This window comes from Dermacentor variabilis, chromosome 6 (genome assembly GCF_050947875.1).
Source record: "Dermacentor variabilis isolate Ectoservices chromosome 6, ASM5094787v1, whole genome shotgun sequence".
Taxonomy (NCBI): Eukaryota; Metazoa; Arthropoda; class Arachnida; order Ixodida; family Ixodidae; genus Dermacentor; species Dermacentor variabilis.
In genome coordinates, this window is record NC_134573.1 from 67,673,224 (window position 1) to 67,694,272 (window position 21,049).

Consider the following 21,049-nt stretch of genomic DNA (forward strand, 5'->3'; position numbering starts at 1 on the left):
CCCACCATTGTTCTTTCCATAGCTCATCGCGTCGTCCTCAATTTAAGTAGAACCTCCCGGTTTCTGCCCCGTAGGTGAGTACTGATAAGACACAGTTGTTATACACATTTCTCTTGGGGGACAATGGCAACCTGCTGTTCATGATTTCAGAATGCCTGCCAAACGCACCCCAGCCCATTCCTATTCTTCTGATTATTTGAGTCTCATGATCCGGGTCCGCGGTCACTACCTGCCCTAAGTAGATGTATTCCCTTACCACTTCCAGTGTCTCGCTACCTATCGTAAACTGCTGTTCATTTCCGAGACTGTAAGCAATACTTTAGTTTTCTGCAGATAAATTTTTAGAGCTACCCTTCTACTTTGCCTGTCCAGGTCAGTGAGCATGCATTGCAATTGGTCCCCTGAGTTACTAAGCAAGGCAATATTATCAGCGAGTCGCAAGTTGCTAAGGTATTCTCTATTAACTCTTATCCCCAATTCCTCCCAATCCAGGTCTCTGAGTACCTCCTGTCAACACGCTGTGAATTGCATTGGAGAGATCGTATCTCCCTGCCTGACGGCCTTCTTTATTCGGTTTTTGTTGCTTTCTTTATGGAGGACTACGGACTACGGCATCATTGATATGTCAAATATATTGTGCATAGCAGTGCAGTATAGCAATCGCAGTTCCTAACGAAAAGACATCGCCTGAAGCGTATCTAGAAGCACTTACAATGTAGAAATGGCTTTTAACTAATTTATAAACGTGCCTCATTTCATGATTACCACGTTCGAACGGTTCGCTGTTGAAATCGAACTGAACTTACTTGCTTAAGATCTAGGCGTCGCTTCGAATGCCAGGTAGTCAGTCATTGTTGGCAAACTGACGCGTGCAGGGCCACGTCCACCGTGGTGGCGATGGTGTCGTGGTGGATCTTCTCTCTGGTGGTGATGGTGGCGTATGCGTCAGTGCTGGGAGAGTTCATCATACGCTACCGTGACCGACCCACGCTCGACAGCCTGGACGACCTCCTCCGCCAGAAGACGATCAATTACGGAACGCTGCACCACGGCTCCACGCACGACTTCTTCCAGGTGCGCCGATAGGGAGCTCAAGCCAGATGTATGCATATTTGCATTTGTACAGGTCGTCTCACGTAACTTGTGCCAACATTTAAAAACACCGCGAGTGCTCCTAGCTCGAAAGAACCAAGGTAATGTTGTTCGCCGTTGCTTGGAGCAAGACAGATTATTTTAATGCAAACCATTCCTTGCAAACTTCAGGTGCAAACTTTCAGGTGTTTTCCGTTGCCCTATACGTGCTACATTAAACTTTCTGCCCAAGCCTGAAAGACGCCCGCAAGAGCACGTGAGAAGTTCCACGTGACTATTCCCGCGGCATTTGTTTGTGTTCTTCGAGCTTTCTTTAACGCTTGAAACAAAAAAAAAACTTTTATGTAGCACGTATTGAGAATGCGAAAGGTGGATTGGGAATATTTCATGATGCCTTACAATCTTCTGATGGACAACTTTGATCTGACTATAATGTTTGAGAAGTTAACTATTAATAAAAATCACCGCCCAAGCACTCCGTACAGATGGTTAACCAGCGAAGCTGAAACGTACGGCCCCGGTGTTTATCACTGGGTTAATCCCAATGGTTCATTAAACCAGGGATTGGCAGGCTGCCGGATCTTCGATGCGCAGTTGCTGCTTGTGCTCGGCTGCACGAGCCTGTTCTTGCACCCGGGCTACAACATCGGCAGGACGTAGACGAGCTCGTACCAATTCCTACTCGCCGCGTCGCTGATCGAAAGCTGCCTGTTCCTCACGAGTACGTATGATAAGTGTCTATCCATTTCGGGGCCGGAGAGAAGCTGCTGCGCGCGCGCTCGATCGGCAGCGACGCAGAGCAGCGACGTCACTATTGGCGCAGCTAATGCAACGCCAACCAGATAGCACAAGGCCTTTTCACTCCGATGCACGAAGCCATGCTGCCTGGCCCGAATTTCGCAGAATATAATGGGGATGCTCCCGAATAGGCAACAGGGATTTTGACATCACCACTTTCATCACGCCAGCATTGCCATCGGAAATTTCAAGCCAGGTAGCATGACGTCATGGATCGGAGTAAACAGGCCTGAAGAGAACTTCTTGCTGGGCAAGCTGGTATTGATTCATTATACCTATTTTTAAGGTGCCAAAAAACAACACACAGCACACAAGAGAGGACAACGGGATAATGCGCCCTGTCCCTTTGTCCTCTCTTGTGTGCTATGTGTTGTATTTTGGCGCCTTAAAATAGGTATAAAGAAACAGGCCTTGTGCTATCTAAGTGGTGTTGGCTAATCGTGCGCCTATCTTTCTTTCTCTTTTGTTTTCGCTCATGCGCATGGGGTTTCACCGGAGGAGTTTTCGGTGTACAGGTGACCGACGGACGGGCGAATCGGCTAGCCATATACAGCTTTGCTGTAGAACTAATTATGTAACTGGGCAAAATTCAAAATATAGTCTGACTTGTTCCAAGCGGCGGTAAACAAAATTGCCTTGGCTTTGTCCAGCTACGTAGCGCTCACGTATTCTTAAATTTTGGCACATGTTATGTGGGACATCTTGTATATTGTCACGCTGTTGTGACGGTGAGAAACACAGCAGCGAAACTGTGAATGACGAAACTAAATTTTTATTAAGCGAAACTGTGCCCACAAAAACAGGCTACAGTAAAAGAACGACAGCGACTAACACAGTCAGCGATCTTCGAAATCTGATCTGCGGGGCAAGCGCGTCAGCTTATATACATGAACCATCCAAGGCTCCAGAATAATCGCTGGTGCCTGCCTGTCCTCCAGACATTACTACAGAATTCGAGTTGCGCATACAACCAGATTACACAAGGTGCGGTGCCAACAGAGAACGGATAGAACCACCAATAACTTAGAGAAACTTCCGATACATGCAGACGCGTCCTGCGCTGAGCGATAGCGTTTAACATTTGTTAGCTGATTAAAAGCGGTCTCCTGAGTAAGATAAACAAGTAAACGTGTCAATGCCCCCTCTTTGAAAGCATCATTTCGATGCTACAAACAGGAAAGCAAAAGATAAAAACACACTTAGTAAAGAAAATGTAACAAATAGACAAAGTCTCAAAGTGTGTTAGCGCTGGTAAAATGGCTGAAGGCGAAAAACATGGACTATTTCAGGTCGTGAGCCGGGCGCCGTTGTGATTGCGAAGTGCCATTTTGCAGGACTTCATATTCCAGTGCGCCAATACGTCGCATGGTATTGGAGGGCCCGACATAGCGTCGCAATAGTTTCTCGCTGAGCCCTCGTCAGCGTATCGGGGTCCAAACTCAAACGCGGTAGCCAGGCTCGTATTCCACGTACCCTCGTCGAAGATTACAGTGCCGGCTGTCGGTACTCTGCTGGTTCATTTGCGCAGGCGGGCGCGCCGTCGCGCTTCTTCGCCGCACTGGCGATAGGCGGCGGCGATGAGATTCTATTCATCGGTGACGTGTGGCAGCATGGCGCCGAGAGTCGTTGCAGGGTTCCTGCCGTAAACCAGCTTGAAAGGCGTGATCCGCGTTGTTTCTTGCACCGAGATGTATTAAGCAAACGTCACCTACGAAAAGATGGCATCTCATGTCTTGAGCTCGACGTCTATGTACATCGCTAACATGTCGGCGAGCGTCTTGTTCAGACGTTCCGTTAATTTTGGCCATTCGGCCGTGCCGGGTGGCAGCCACAAGTCCAACGGTAACATGTCTGAATATACTGCAGGATGGCTTGAGTAAGCTCAGCTGTAAAAGCCGTTCTTTTGTCAGTAATGATGACTTCTGGTGCACCATGTCGCAGCAAGACGATCTCGACGAAAAATTGTGCTACTTCCTCTGCACTACTTTGGGCAGGGCTTCCGTTTTGGCGCAGCGGGTAAGGTAGTCGGTGGTCAGGAAAATCCACTTATTTCCGGATGTTGACGCCAGAAACGATCCCAACAACTCCATCTCAATCTGGCGAAGCGGTAGGCCAGGAGGCTCGATCGGCTGTAGTAATACCACAGGCCTTGTTGGTGATGTCTTGCTTCGCTGGCAGTCTCGGCATGTCTTGACGTAACTAGCGACGTCGGCAATCAGGCGCGGCCAATAGTACTTCTCTTGCATTCTTGCGAGCGTACGGAAATCCCGATGTGCCTGGCTGTCTTATGAACGCGCAGGGCGTGCAGGACTTCTGGCCGGAGGGCTGCGGGCACAACGAGAAGATAGTTTGCGCGGGCTGGCGGAAAACTCGCCATCAAAACGTCGTTTCGAAAGAAAAACGAATACAATCCGCGCCTAAGTAAAATACCCTCGGGACAAAGTCGGTCTTGCCTTCCAAGTACTCAGCAACGCTTCTTATCTCAGGATCCACTCGTTGCTGCTCAGCAAAGTCGTCTGCGCGTATTGTTCCTAAGAAAGGCGTCCTCTATTTGGTCATCTTGGGGCGGCGGGTATACGGGAATGCGAGACTGGCAGTCGGCATCAGAGTGTTGTCGTCCTGACTTGTAGATTCCAGTGATTTCCTATTCTTGCACTCTGAGGCACCACTGCACCTGAAGTGTCCTTTAAGTTCGCTAGCCAACACAACGCGTGATCGTCGCCTACAACTTTGAATGGCCTGCTATAGGTAAAGGCGGAATTTTTGTTGCAGCCAAAATGATGGCGAGGCATTCCTTTTCGGTTGTGGAATAATTGACTTCCGCTTTTGACACCCACCGGCTAGCGTAAACTATCACCCGTTCAAGTCCGTCGCTCCTCTGGACTAGGACGGCGCTGAGGCCTAGGATACTGTCGTCAGTATGGATTTCTGTATCGGCGTCTTGATGGCGGATAGGTCGAAAGAAATTTCTGTCCATCGGGCGAGTTACAGCCCAGGTGCATGGGATGAATGATGACGTTCGCCAAATCTTCGCGTAAGACGGTTTGAATCAAAAGATACTGCCTGGTGAGACTCACCCTAAATACGAGCCTGAGAAATAGATGCAGACGTGGCCGTAATCTCATGATGGACAAGACGGCTCAAGTTACAACACCGCCGCTACCTCGCCCAATGAGGTAGCGGTGGTGTTAGGGAGCCGCGCCAACTGTTGAAGTTGAATTTTGTTTCTATTGAAGAAACAGAAGCAAGACCAAAAGACTACTAGGGCCTGACAAAGACTTTATGAACGGTCATGCTTGACACGACCCCTCTTCGTTGCTTCAAGCGTCAAAAATATTTTATAAGGTGGTCACCTGTCTAGCAGTTTTATTATGAGTAAATTAAAGGGGGCGTCGGCGACGCTTCTAAGAATGCGGCTGGCTTTGTCACCTTCGGAATTTATTCGTCAGCCCGCCGACACGGCGTTAATAGATCCTGAATATAGAGGATGTACGGCTCAGTAGACGTTTGGGCCAGGCACGAAAGTTCCTTCTAGGCGGCTTGCTTACGCCCGACCGGTTTCCTGAAGAGCACTTGCAGTTCTTGCTTGCAAGTGTCCCAGTTAGTCAATTTCTCCTTGCGTGTTTGGAACCAAACACGGGGCCGTTCATTCGAGGTAGTAGGTGGCGTTAGCCAGCATGATAGTTGGGTTTCAGCGGTTGTTCTTGCAGACCCAGCCGTATTCGGTCATCGACGTTCATGGTGTCAGTACCGGAGAAGGTGGTAGTCTTGGAGTTAGGTCAGGAAAACCAATGTTGAGGTAGCCAAGGCTTAACCAGCAGACCTTTCAGTTGACATTGTCTAATGGCGCACAATATATCAACTGCGAAGTTCCGTGGTGTGTTTCCGCTTAGCCCACGCCTCCACCAATGATATTACCGGGAGATTTCGGACGTGGGTTTACTTATACTACTGGGCTTTAAGATGGCGAGAGGGGCCACAACAACGAAGATGGAGATGGAGATGCAGAGCTCAGATTTTAGTGGCGCATGCTCACTCTGGGCGTTGGCTAAGAACCAAGTAGTTCAACACAAAAAAAATAATAAGAAAAGCGAAATGTAAAAAATGTCAACAAAATTTGTAAGTAGGTAGTTGATGAATAATTGTACAAGTCTGGTAGCTGATGATTTCATTGGAATGAAGGAATAAATCTAAGCAATACCACAGCTAATCGAAATTGACTTCGCAGAAAAATAACTAAGCCTTTAAGTTCTGATATTATAGTTGAAATCACATTTGCCCTGCAATAAAATCCTGGATGGCATCGCCAACCTTCCTGTGGTTGCGCCCAAAGGTCTAGGAATCCAAAAGATAGCAAATTTTCAACATTTAAGTCTAATATAAGGGAGCTTCTAAGATCCGTTTTCGCAAATTAGAGTATCTTTTGCAATCAATGATGATCTACGGTTTCTTTTTCCCCACAAAAGCAGCAGTTCGGCGAAGGAACCAGACAAGGTCTGGGCAGGTTAAAATTTAGAAATGGAATTAGACACCGCAGTTTAGTGATTGCGACAAGTGCTGAAGATCTGATGATTTTGTAAAATTCAGGCAGCATCATTTGTCTCTGATCTCTAGCTCCTGTAATGAAAGCTGATGCAGGTAGTATTTGGATAACCAGACCATTCAGGCACGCTTTCCCCATGCAATCTGTCATTTCGTTTAGAAATAGACCATCATGCTCGAGCACCCAATGCAATATAATCACAGGCGAATGAGGGGGCACTAATGACTTGAAAGCTCGTAAAACCTGGGAGTCACGAGAAGCAGTGAGCGAGAATCGCAGACAGAAAACCCATCACAACCACTGCGGAACGAATTGACATACTTAGTTTATGGTGGCCTAGAAGTACAGCTAAAGCTTACGCTAGAAAGGTAGTTACGAAATCTGTTAGACGAAGAGAAAACAACCGAAAATATGCAAAAAAGTCCAATGCAGCACTTTTCTGTGCTTTAGACAGACAGACAGACAGACAGACAGACAGACAGACAGACAGACAGACAGACAGACAGACAGACGGACAGACGGACAGACAGACAGACAGACAGACAGACACAGACAGACAGACAGACAGACAGACAGACAGACAGACAGACAGACAGACAGACAGACAGACAGACAGACAGACAGACAGACAGACGGACGGACGGACGGACGGACGGACGGATCATTTTATTTTGAATGTGCCTCAACAGCCATTGGCCTAAACTAGCGCACACTAGGTCAGATACAAACACCAGGACATGAACCAGACACACTATAGAAAGAAAAAGAAAATCACAAAGACAAGATAGACAATAAAACAATAATCCAAAAAGAGCGATGAATACAGCGGCTTAGGCAAATATGTCCGCACTATGAAATAATAATAATAATAGTAATAATAATAATAATAATAATAATAATAATAATAATAATAAAATTGGAGGACGCTTAAGCTTCGCTTTCAAGAGTGGAACGCGACAGCGTTCCCGTCGACCCGCCAAGGGGTGTAAGACAATGGGCTACGGCGCAGCGACTACGCGCCCCGCATCGGACGCGCTGAGCGTCGAGCAACGCAGCGTTCGGCGCGACAACGAAATGTGCGCCTGAGCAAGCGACGCACGCCTGAGCCTTAGAAACAGCTCGTTTCTAAGGCAACACCGCGTTCACTAGAGGTGCTTTTGTACCGCTTTGAAGCATCGAACTCGTGGCTCAGAGTAACAAAGAAAAAAAAACTCGTGGCTCAGTGGTAACGTCTCCGTCTCACACACCGGAGACCCTGGTTCGATTCTCGCCCAGCTCATCTTGCAAGTTGCTTTTTATTTATGAAGTGCCTGCCGTGATTTATCGCTCACGGCCAACGCCGCGTACGCCGACACCGACGCCGACGACACCGGCTTTTCTGCGACACGAGCTCCTTAACGCTATCGCGTTAATAATGCCTTTATTGCCAATAATCAAATCAGTACATTCATACAGGCCTGCCAAAGCCTTTGAAGGCTTGAGCGGCAACGCCTGGCAGGCAGCAAAACCATACACGGTACATTAATAGACCAGTTATAAGCAGCGAAGTATAGAACACCAAAGAAGCTTATTACGATTTATACAGTGTCTATGAAAATAATTTTCATTCTGCATAATGAAACACAGAAGTACAGCAATGCGTGTGAACAAAAATTACCATGATATAATCCATAACCATATACCAGACTGACCGTCATGGTGCAAGGGAATTGCACAATCACATGCACGAACACAAGCAATAACGGTAAATAAACGGAACAAGAACGCCTTTACGAACAGATACGCCTTAGCAGTCTCTTTAACTTATATTTCGTTTTTGGACAGAAGGTGCTGTGCGGTAATTTATTGAAGTAGGTGGGCACATAATGGGCCCGAGCTCTAGTGCCGCACCTTGTGGAACAACGTGGCCTCCAAAAGGGGTCCCTGGGCCTTAAGCATCGGGAAGCTGTGTGCGGAACTAGGAATTGACTGGGCCAGAAGTGTTTTATAACAACCATTTGCATTAAAAGATCGTTGAAATTCGGCATCGAAAGTACTTTGAAACGGTCTGTGTCAGCATCCAGGCTCATATCATAAGATATGTTTTTTAAGAGGGAGTGCAGTGTCGCATTTATTCTGTTTTGCCAGCGGATAGCACAGTGCCCGTAAGTTGTTATTCCATACCGGAGTAGACTGTAGCCTAAAGCATGTGTTATTGTTTTCCTTACTGATAAGGGCATGTAGTATCTTATATTGTACAGTAGACAGGATACGGCGCGAAGTTTTTACAAACGTAAGCAAGGTGGCCGTTCCAAGAAAGGTCGCTGTCAAGATACAAACCAAGATATTTTACAACAGATGAGTACTGTAATGGTGTACAAGAACAAGCTGAACAATCTGAAGAATGCAAAACAAGAGGATAGTCAAGGGCTACATTCCTTAAAGGATTATGGAAGCAGATTAATTGCGTCTTAGATACATTTATAGTAATTAGGTTGTTTCGAAACCAATCCATAGCTTTTGTGGCAGCAGACTGTAAAGAAGCAATCGCATCAAAGTTGCTGTGGGCAGGAGTTACGATCATTGTATCATCGGTGTATTGATAAAGAGAAACAGGTATCACGCTAGAGAGGTCATTTACAAAAAAATATTAATAGTAACCGGCTGAGTATAGATCCCTGCGGAACTCCAGCATTAATAATAGAGAATGCACTATGAACTTGCCCAACTGAGACGACCTGACGCCTACCCCGAAGGAAATTTGCTAACAACGACCAGAAAGCACCCCGAAATCCTAACGAGAAAAGCTTCTTTAACAGCAGACCATGATGAACACTGTCAAAAGCCTTGCTACAATCAAGAAGGAGCGCACAAGCAACTTTATTATTATCGAAAGCTATATTCAACTAATCGGATAAATCTTTGAGGAGTGTTTGAGTGATTTTGCCGGGTCAGAAACCATACTGACTAGGCGACAAAATGCTGTGGGCGTCCAGAAAGCTTGTCATTGTTAACAATAAATGTTTTTTCAAGTATTTGAGCAATAGAAGGCAGAATTGAAATGGGGTGATAATATTCAATTTTATTACGCGTACCGCATTTATAAAGAGGTATAGCTTTTGCTGTTTTCAGTTTTACAGGAATTTCACCACTTGAAGTTATGCGATTAAGGAATGCTAGCAAAACTTCTTGGATGTATTCATATGTTCTGCACAACTCATTAATGGAAATGCCGTCAATTGCAGGAGATTTACTACATTTTAAATTGAATATAATCGATCTTAGTTCTTCCTGAGAAATTGAAGGCAGATATGCCGATTCACTAATGCTGTGACGCAAAGTGCACAAATCTACCTGTGAGTTTGTGTTTCTCATTGCGCGAGAGAAGTGATTATTAAACTAATCAGAAATAATCTGTCTGCCGCTGGATAAACTGGGAGGAAAATAATTCATTATATGAGCTCGCGTATTAGTGCCTCTAAAGCTGTTAATTAACGACCATGTTTTCTTACTACTGTAACTAGCGGCTTTAAATTGGTCTCGAAAATGTATTCGCTTTGCGGGGCGGATCATGACAGTAACTTTATTTCTGAGCTGCTTAAATTGGGCCCGTAGGACTGCACAATTCGGGGCACGCTTGCACTGGGCCCACAGCAAGTATTTTTCATTTATTACAGCGAGTATGTCAGACGACATCCACTTGTTATCCACGTTACGTTGTTTGATATGTATTGTTCGGGTAGCACTTTCTTTTAAGTTTTTGAACACTTCTACGAGTTTATCATATATGGCAGCAGGAGACTCTATTGCTAAAAAAAGATTTTCAGTCATATCGATCCACCATATTATCAAATATTTTCGGATCAAGCACTGAAATTAGTTTTTTTGGAATCTGTGGGTACTGTCGCAGTGTCTGGATAACTCATTGAGCCGCAAACGAAATAATCGTCAGCAAGTTTAATTTCTACAATATCGGATTTTATGGCTAGATTTTGAGCGCGAAGGATAACGTGATGAATGCAAGACACAGCGAGATTACCAGCCAAACATTCCTCATGAGTCGCTTGATAAATGCCGCATTCCAAGCCCCATTTGGAAAGGCTATCGAGGTAATCTGCGACCAAGCCTACAGTAGGACGCAAAAGGTCAATATTGATATCACCTATGATACACACGTGCTCTTCGAATGATAAGGTTGACAATGTGGAATCGAGTTGGGATAAGGAAAGCCGCGCATTAAAACTAGGAGGTCGGTAAACCGATAACAGAATCACCGAAAAAACAGGTGTGCTCAAGCGCAGCGATATCACTGCAGCTTGGGAAAAGGAAAAAGTTAACTGTAAAACTGCTCATCTGTTACTTATAAATGATGAATTATAGGTGACCGGCAAACGAGTCATGGGGAAAATTGCACGCATCTCAGGATAAAATGTGTCACAACCTTTGGCGGCTTTTGCATGAGGCCCACGAAATTGCAGTGACGTAAATAACTGGTCACAATCAATAGAGCCACGCACAATTTTGTGAAGGAACTGCATGCCACGCAAAAGTCCCCTTTCGTGAAGAGTACACATACTAAGGTCTGCTAAGGGAGAATCATAGTTATAAAAACGACGGCGACCAATATATATATCGTACAGTATGCGTACGAACTGGCCGTGAACATTTTTCGATTCGATTGGAATAGCTAACGGAGACGTCATTCCAGACTACTGACGCGAACTCGAGGGGTGGTCTCACGAGAGCACAATAAGTAGTGCGCATACACTCGTACCGATGGAATTGTCTTGTTAACCTAGAAATAATACCAAATTCTGTCAATGCGCGAAAAACAATTTTAGATACATGCAACCGGAAATCTAGCTTTGAGTCAACAATAACACCAAAGTCTCGCACATGGGCAGCACCAGATATTTTTCCGCCAAGAAAAGTTGAATTAAACCTAATGGTGTCGTGTTTTCTAGGAAGGGGTAAAAAGTATCATAATGTTCAATTTAGGCCTATTCATCAAGCACCATCTCTCGATGTTGATTGGGAAGTGTCAATGGAAATAGCTGTCTTGATGTGCATGTAAAAAAAAACAATCTTTTAATATAGAGCTTAACATGTTGCAAGATAGTACCTTTGCATTTTTAGGAAAAATGTCACCGAATTATTCTTTAAGGAATTGGCGTTCTTTAAGGAATTTCGTGAGTCACCTCACGAAATTGGACATTTAACTGAGCTAGGAGGGTACAGATAAAAATAATTCGCCTGCTGGCTTTAACAGAGGGTGTGAAATCAAGTCATATCCGAAGAGCAGTTCTGTGAGACTGCCCACGCTAACCATGAGTAAGGCATAGCGCTATATCACATTAAATAAGAAAATTATAATTGAAGAAATATTGCACTACAGTGGGTTGTGTCGTTGACTGAAGCCTGTTGTATTCATTTTCTAGAAAAGGCTTTCTTTAGTTATTTATGCCTTTTTGAAAACTATGGTTGGCCTTGGGAGTAGATAAAGGAACAGCGCGTTACAGTGGTTAGAGTGACCAAAACAAAGTGTGTGGGTTCTTATTTCGTAAATATTTCATGTCTGCTATCTTGTGCACATTTAAAATTTTCGTTGGTGTTACGATGTGATATACGTCAACTAATCGAGGGTGGCAGCTATGGTTCATCAACTTCCTGACTGATGGCCATACACTACTACGTGCTGTGTGGTTGACCAGAAAATTTTGTTTGTGCATAGGCGCTACAAGCGTGATTTGATTTGTTCTGCTGATCGTGATTGTTTTGTTTTTTTTATCTCTCCGCCGTCCTGCGCAGCGCTCAACTTTCCCGCAGTACATGAAGCTCTGGCAGGGCATCCAAAGCCAGGGCCAGGATGCGTTCGTGAACAGCTACGCCGAAGGCCTGGATCGCGTCATGGGCGGCTCGTACGCCATGTTCATGGAGTCGCCCGCCCTCGAGTACCTCGAGAGTCGGTACTGCGAGGTGGCGCAAGTGGGAGAAATCATCGGTTCCTCGGGCTATGCCCTCGCCCTGCCCAAGGGTGCGTGTGTCTTGATTCGGACTAAATAACGAGTCGTAGGAAGCGTCGACAAATCATTTGATCACATCCTTTGTGATACCGGTGTCTTCCATCTGCCATGTAATTCCGTCCGTTATTAGAAATGCAAGCAAGGCAGATATTCGTAGAAAGACGAAGACCTGAAAGGGATAAAAAAATGGTCAAAACTAGGGGGTCTAACGTTTCGGCAAGGAGAGTTATCTTCATCGAAGCGACGAAGAAAAAATCTCTTTGGTGAATCGTCGGCTACATAGATATCTCCTGTACGACCGATACTATTCATTCTATCGGTTAGAGTTTGTTTAAAAAAAAAAGCTGGACTTATACACGAAAACCAAAACAGAAACCCGAGAGCAATGTTAAGATGAGCTGTGTGTGTGAACAATGGTCCCGATGTGATGTAAATGTCAGTCATACCGCGAATGGAGCTTTGGTAAGCCGAATAAATAAGTAAATAAATAAATAAAAATCCGAGGACATCTTAGCACTTATGAATGCGAAAACATTGCTGAACTTGTGGGCAGGCGAGGGGATTGATACGCTTGGCGCGTTTTCATTCGGCCTTACCGAGGCGAGGCACAGTTGGAAATCAGGGGAGAGTTTGCTCGGCCAAGGAACGCGCCGATAACACATGCTTCGAGACCGAGAGCGAGGGTGACGTAGCGTCGCGACGATGCCCTCTTCCCTCACGCAACAGATGGCGTGTTGGTGATCCGTTTCACCGCTCTGCTCTGTCAAGGCGTGCTTGTGCCGTGGCGTCGCACCCAATAGGAATTTAGGGGCAGCTACAGACGCCGGACGCTGGCTTTTTCTCTCAATGAGCTATTTGGCGCTTCAGCATCAATAAACAAACAAACAAACAAACAAACAAACAAATAAATAAATAAATAAATAAATAGAAACGCAGTAACGAAAATTGGGGTTCTAGTTCTTACGCAGGCGCCTGGTGACCTCATGAAATTCAGACGGCGTCTGCTAGGGAGAAATATAATCATTTATTTAATATTTTGTCGATGAACGAGGACTATATTGTGTTATAAAAGGTACAAAAATGCTGAACCTAGAGAGTGTTTGGGGTATTTTTGTGGGAGAAAGCTACCTGAGACACGCGAAAATACTTTCAAGGCCGTTGCACCATACTAAGTGCTGACGCTGTGGATTCGGAGGAAAGATAAAAAATGGAACCTTGGCCATTCATTTTCTCCATTAATACCGAGCCGTTTACCGTCATGTAAATAAGAAATCGAGCCTCTAAGAAATCATTGATAATGCGAGATCAAAAGTAAGTGTTGCGCTATAGCGTGCGTGTAGATGATCATTTCCACTACTTGCGCTAACTGCTTCACAGGAACAAAAAGCACACTGATACACAACTGGTTTTTCATGCCTGTGAAGTATTTATCGAAAGCTTAGTAGAAATGAACAGCAATCAGCTAACTAGTCTTCTAGTTGTGCTTAAAGGAACGACGACATGGTCGTCCGACTATTCTCAGTGTATCCTTGTAACGAGAGTACCAGGGCTCAATATTATTATACAAAAAGAACTACGCTCTCAGCGCACGCTTCAACTTGAAATTTCGATTTTAAATCGCTGCCCAGAAGCCCCTCCCACCAGCAACGACCGCCATTTCGGCATGGTCTGTGTGACGTCAGGAAGTTAGAGGCCACTGCGGTGTCGTCTGCTTTGAAACAGTTCTAGACCCCATTGGTCGTTTCGCTCGGCATGCTCTGGCCCCCAACGGTGCAGCAAACGCCAAGAAGCACATGAAAAAACAAAACAGAGAATGACGGCCGTGACGTTTTTCCCGGTCCTGCAGTTCAGGTCCGGTGTAGGTCCGGTGCAGGTCCAGTTCAGGTTCAGGTGTAGTAGTACACGAAACCATGGCCTTCGAGATCAGCTTTTGTTACCCGAGGGAGCCATTTCCGGGAGTGTCAATGCATTTCTTCACCAGTAAGCGTTGCCACACTGCTGTAGGATTCAACTGTAACATCAAAAATATATATATATAGAGAAATTTTCTACTGCACTGAATGCGCTCAAGTATTCCTAACTTTTTATGGGTCGCGTGCGGTTGAACACGCAATGCGTAATTCAATCTCGAATACATGGTCTCACAGCCCACCTTTATTTAAGTGTACATTAATCGGTGTGTCGCTTGTGCTCGTTTGACTACTGCACGTGGAATCATCATAGGCATTTGCCGCTGAAGCTATGCCACGTGATTTCAGTTGGAGCGAATGAACATTTGGCTAGGGCAGGCGCTCTTTGAGAACCAATCTAGAGGAGGCCCAGTATTGTTGCGAATCGAAGCTGGAAGGGGACATAAACCACGCAAATGTGTCATAATTGTGATGGAATGTAGGGGTGTACGACTATACGAAAATGCTAATTCAAATTAAACAGTTTTTGTTACTACTCAGTTGAGAATTCACTATCCGAAGCTGTCAAATCTTCATTCCGTTCGAAGACTAAGAGAGAGGGAGTAAACATATTTATTCAGCACGTAGTCCTGTTCCTTTGGCTCCAGGAAGACCCTGATATGTGATACCGGTGTTCCCTGGAAGGTTAGGGAGAGGGCAGGCCAGGGAGGGAGGCAGCTGTATATGTAAAGCGAAACGGGGCCATGGTGGCAAGGTATTTTCGACGAGAATCGGGCTTTGAGGTATGTTTGGGAGTGAGGTCAGTATTAAAAGCGGCAACAACAGTTTTTTTTCCATTCTGCAGGCTGAAAGAATCATGCAAGGGGGGAATATTTGGAATGATTATGCTGCAGAGAGAGAGAGAGAGAGAAATAGAAGAAAACGCAGAGAGGTTAACCAGACGCACGTCCCACTCTGCTTCAGGAGAACTGAGCTTGGTGCGTAGACGAACCGGTTCCTGAGCGAATGTAAGGAGAAGATAACATGAGCACATGTTTCCAGTCGTTAAGCAAGCATGCCTAGCCATGGGCAGCCCACAAGCAAGCTTTCTTGATATAGCCAAGCTATTTATCAAATGGCCAAAACACCCACGTTTCAGTTCTTTCAAACTATTTTCATTGTTGTGATAGTACGCTTATATATAGCTCCTTCAACGAGCACTACACCTTATGATGCGCTTCAGGTGACACGTTTTTTTTTTGTTTTGTTTCGTTCCAACTGGGGTCATTGTGTGCAAGATACGATAACATGTCCGTTATTTCTCTTTTCCAAGCTTCACTACTGACCTGACATCAAGTTGGTAACAGCATTACATGTGAACCAATTTGTGCACGAGCCGCAGCCTGTGGGAATGGAGAAAGAAGTTAATAATAATATTTGGGGTTTTACGTGTCAAAACCACTTTCTGATTATGAGGCACGCCGTAGTGGAGGACTCCGGAAATTTTGACCACCTGGGGTTCTTTAACGTGCACCTAAATCTAAGCACACGGGTGTTTTCGCATTTCGCCCCCATCGAAATGCGGCCGCCGTGGCCGGGATTCGATCCCGCGACCTCGTGCTCAGCAGCCCAACACCATAGCCACTGAGCAACCACGGCGGGTGAGAAAGAAGTTAGCACTGTGAAGGAAGAATATGACATTCTCATCTATTTACCTCGTCCTACCGCTCCATTACACAATACGTTTTTATTCGAAGTTACTCCTTTTTATGTTCTTTTTTCAACTTGCTAACTGAGCTTACCAATATGCAATTCCTGGTGCATTCCTCATTATGGGTAAGTGCTACATTTGAAAGGTGCATCATCATCATCTATCTAAAATTATTATGTGGCGTAGGCTAGCCTTTATCTACCACAAAAGGATTAATCTGTTTATTTTAAATGTGCGGTGAACAATACACAAATATATTTCTTTCGAGCAGGTAGTGCCATAGAGAACGGTAGTAAGGGCTCTGTATCCAGCGTTCTATATCCGGAGGGTGTCCTGGACGAGCCTTCGCTCAAGACGACCGCCCGGCATAGAACGCTGGATAGATTGCCCTTACTGCCGTTCCCTATTGCACTACCTGCACAAAACAAATTTGGGTATCTTTTAACAAACATTCATTAAGGTTGAAGACACACGTCAAAATATATACGACATTACGTATGTCAAATAACCTACATCAGCATGCTTTTATTTTCGTACAGGCTGCTAGAACCATTTATATTTCACTTTGCTTAGTAATGAGAAAGATTCGGTATTCGATTTTATATTAGAAGGTCGCTTTTCTCAAGTTTTCGTACCCTAGTCGAACCCTCCTAATGAAGAATGATTGCCCGGGCACGTCCGCCTGTCGCAGGCAGCGCGTTCCGGTCGGAGTTGTCGGCGGCCATCATCCGTCTCAAGAGCGACGGCACCCTGCAGCTGCTTCGCCACTACTGGTGGCACGAGCAGGGTGCCATCAACTGCCCTCGCGAGCAGCCCGTGTACCGTCCCACCCCGTTCACGGTGCGCTTCGGCCGCCTCAGCCTGGTTTTCGTCTTCCTCCTGCTGGGACTCGTCATCACCATGCTCGTCATGCTGTTTATCTTTGTGCGCGGACACGCGCAGAAGAACCTCAGCGCCGAGTCGATGGTCAGTGCACACTCTATACGCATAACAAAATCTTTTACGATAAGTTCTGGATTCAATCCAGTTGCACTTACTGCCTCTCGCACTATATATATATATATATATATATATATATATATAGGGGTTTTCTTCAAAGTTCAGCACGCAGGACCCGACGTAACATACGCAGGAAAGAGACGACGAACTTTTTGGGAGACTTCTTTTACTTAACGTTTTCGGCTGGTGGACCAGCCTTCGTCAGAGTATAGTCACTATACTCTGACGAAGGCTGGTCCACCAGCCGAAAACGTTAAGTAAAAGAAGTCTCCCAAAAAGTTCGTCGTCTCTTTCCTGCGTATATATATATATATATATATATATATATATATATATATATATATATATATATATATATATATATATATAATTTATGGCCTGTAAAGTGCTTCTGCTGATGTTAGCTTCAAATTCAACGTTACTCTAACATCAGTTACAGCGTGGCTGTTACCTTTGGGTGTAAAATTGTACGCCTTACTAAATGTTACCATGATAAGAGCAGAGAACGAATACGTCAGAATGTAGGAAACCACAAGGCCACCATATCAGACCTATTGATAACATCCTTACAGGCCATATAAATTCGTTGAGTTTGTCCAGCTTCAATGAAACTTTTGACTGCGTAAAAAACTGAGTTTCATATATTGCATAGCGCAGCCTCCGTGCAAATCTTTACGTTGCAAGTACGAGTGAAAGTGTCATGAAAATCTTTGCAAAGTAGACGCTTTTGACGCCGAACCTGAAATAAAAAAGGAATCGTCATCATTACCGTACGCCAGAAGTGACACGTCACCGAGAACGCGCGGCTGCAAGGCATGGCTTTCGAGCCTAGGCGGCCATTACAGCTACCCGCGCCTCCCTGATAAACCTCGGGTCGACGTGCTCGTAATTACGTCATATCCGCTAATCAACAGGGGCACACGTCGTTTGCTTAGGGGCTGTTTAAAAGCTACTTCGAAGCACTTTCGTCCAGGCGTACCAAAAGACAACCTGCCTCGTCGAAACGAGCATCGGTACCGCGGATCGAGACGACCTCCTTCGTTGTTCAGATTTAGATCCTTTGATAGGAGTCTCAGTCTACCAAGCAACCTTTGGCTTGACCTCGGGAGTGCCCGGATCTTGCGTTAGCGCTGTTTCGTTCTTTTGATATAACGTGTCGATGACTGGCGCATTTCATGCTGCGCAGAGTGCCGTCTGGAACACCCTGGTGGAAGAGCTGCGTGCGGCGATGCTGTGCCGCAAGGAGAAGCGTGCCAAGGAGGAAGAGGACGCGGCCAAGGACCAGCAGGAGGCCGCCGCGACCACGACTCAGCCACAGCAGCCCACCATCACCACTCCGAATGACACCGCTCCGTGAACCCCCGTGTGGCGCTGGACATTGGGCTTGCGCCATCCGGGGCGCACGAGCCAGCACAAAAGATCAGTGGCCGGCCCGTGGCACTCGCCGGTCTCGTCGCATCATACTTCGCAGAGCTCGCCTTCGTCCTCACAGAACGGTGCGCTTCTGAATTGCGAAGCCAAGGTCCTTGCCCGAATGAGTTCTTTATTTTTCTTTGTTTATTGCCTCTATTGAGGCGTTTTGCCATCTGCTACAATGAAGTATTTCGTCGCATAGGCTTATACGCCGATAAAACATTTCAGTCGCCTTCATTTCGTTTAATTTCAGCCAAACAGAATTGTGAGTATCAGTACATGAAATGAAAATTAGACGAAAATGTGTTCTCCCGGTCATGATAAACAGCGGCGCGTCAACGTGGCGATACGAAGAAGCCAACGAAAGCACGCGGTGTTGCGCAGTTTTCTGCCGGGGCTGTCGCGTATGCAAATAAGGAAGACGAAAAGCCTTCTGCTATGACGCGCACTTCAACACGTTGTTACAGCGATCTGCGTTTAGGATACTCTGTTAATCCGAATTGCCTGGACATGTATGCACTCCATTAAACTTTCTTAAAGCTGAGCCTCAGATGGCATAACGGATTTGTAATATCCCTTCAGAATCTGCGCTAACATATCAGCGCGGATGTTGTACCAGATTGGGAGGCGCATTTTCATCAATTACAGCGCTGACTGCTCTCTCGGCAAACTGCGTCGTAAATTGTGTTTTTGGGACCACTTCGCACTGAAAGAATTCAGCGGTGTCGGTCATGAGAAGCTAAACAGCCGCCACAGAAAGCAAGCAGTGGACTTCGAAAATGTTCACATCTGGACATTTTTACTGTAATGCAGGTAGGAGCCAGACTGCGAGAAAATAGCGAATATTTAATAACAGAGGATGGGAACGTATGGAAGGTCACATGGTTTTTTGTCTTTTCCTTAGATAAACCATGGCGTCCAAGTTCACTAGTGTGCGTGCCTTTCGGTCTCAGAGGTGATGGATGAACATGCCACTGACGCGAAACAGGAAAAGGACAAACAAGAAGAAATGTCAACACTGGGACAAAAACTAGTCATAATTAGAACATGCCAAACAACTCCACAGCAATGGTTATTGAAATTTAAGAACATTTCCTTCTTCGAGTGGCTTGAAAACTCGTTAGGGTGTTACAACTTCACACATTTCTAAACGCTGTCATGTGCTGAAGACATTGCAGCCTAGCTGAAACGGCGCTCACGTTACAATTAATTTGGCCAAAAAACGCTTAGCGAAGGAATGAAATGATGTCCAGTTACTGACAGGGGAAGCAAAGTGAGATTTTATTCGACCTTTGCAGAGTTAAGCGCTCGTGATATCAGCTGATGTCCCAAAACACCTTTCCGTAGTCTGCCGCGTCATCTGGTGCTAGCAAATTTGTTAATTTGACCTCGTAACATTGTAAAATGTCGAAGTTGAAGTCGCACTGATTACGTCATATACTCGGTCACCTTGGCAGCCTGCCCGAGGGTTACTGCGCGGTGCAGTGCGAATAACCTTTGCTAGGTGTGCGAGAACAGCGCAACGCGACAGACGTGATTCCAGGGGAGACTTTTTTTTTACCATCGACGTGTTGTAGCTCCGGCTTTGCTTTCAATATCGTAAGCTTCCCAAAGCAGGCAAATGCATGATGGATCTCGTTTTTTTCCCTTCAGTCAGCGACGAGGCTTGTGATATGCAAAATCAGTGCGTGTTCGAGTTTATTCTTCAAGCATTTTCATGGTAGGCAGCAATCTTCGACAAGCTAGCCTTCTGTTTGCGTGTTTTATATTGTTACTTAGCGGTTTCTCCTGTTGCATTACAAGAAAACACAACTTGTCAGACACGGGGCTGTGGTGAATATTGGGTCCCTGCTGCATATTTCAGTTCTCATAAAACAGCATCAGAACGGTTATTTGGTTGCTCGAAGAAAATGATAATGAGGAAGGAATATGCTCGTCATTCGGCGGATTTTCTTGGCCGTAGCTTATACGTAGTTTGATTTGTTAGGTGTAATAGTTCGCTCTTTTAATTTAGGTAGGTTTAATGGTTACACAGCTTCATCAAGGACTTCTATTCGCTTAAATTGGCGTCTCATAAGTTACACTGGCAGAATTTCACACTTCTAGCATTAATTCGCGACTTCGTTTTTTCAAAGATCACTCATTTTCCACAAACCAATTCATTCGATCAAAGCACCTATTTACACGACTAAATAGCATGTAATTCAGATATTCGGGATTGTAGCTGATCACCGCTCGCAACTGGAGAAGACGCAAGACATCAAATGAAGAATTTTCATGCGTCCGAGTGCCGATATGACTTTTCATCATTTGCACATGTGTACGGATGGCTTAGCGCAAGTTATGTAAAGTTAGTTTGACAATAAAAAAAGAAACTCGTCGAGAAGTGCGCAACCAGTTCTTTCCCTACGGTACGAAGCGTGACCAGGCACAATATTCTTTAAAAAAATTGTGCAGATCTCACGCATGCACTGTGGGAATGCGGAGCGTTTTGCAGGCAGCTGGAAATGGAACATCGTTTGAGGTTCCGCAAAGGTTGACCAGTATACTCATGTAAACTCAGTATTTGTGTGTGTGACGAGAATACAGTGAACAAGAACGC

The 21,049-nt window shown here is 45.4% G+C and overlaps 1 protein-coding gene across 1 annotated transcript in view; it reads left to right on the forward strand.

Moving 5' to 3' along the window:
• LOC142584835 (glutamate receptor ionotropic, kainate 3-like) overlaps positions 1 to 20,833 on the forward strand; it is an 87,990-nt gene extending 67,157 nt beyond the window's left edge. The window contains exons 12-15 of the mRNA XM_075695129.1: positions 876 to 1,074; positions 12,221 to 12,446; positions 16,727 to 17,001; positions 18,221 to 20,833. Of these exons, the coding sequence (XP_075551244.1) occupies positions 876 to 1,074; positions 12,221 to 12,446; positions 16,727 to 17,001; positions 18,221 to 18,391 (871 nt within the window). The 3' untranslated portion in view covers positions 18,392 to 20,833. The remainder of the gene's footprint in view (positions 1 to 875; positions 1,075 to 12,220; positions 12,447 to 16,726; positions 17,002 to 18,220) is intronic.
• The last annotated feature ends 216 nt before the right edge of the window (positions 20,834 to 21,049 follow it).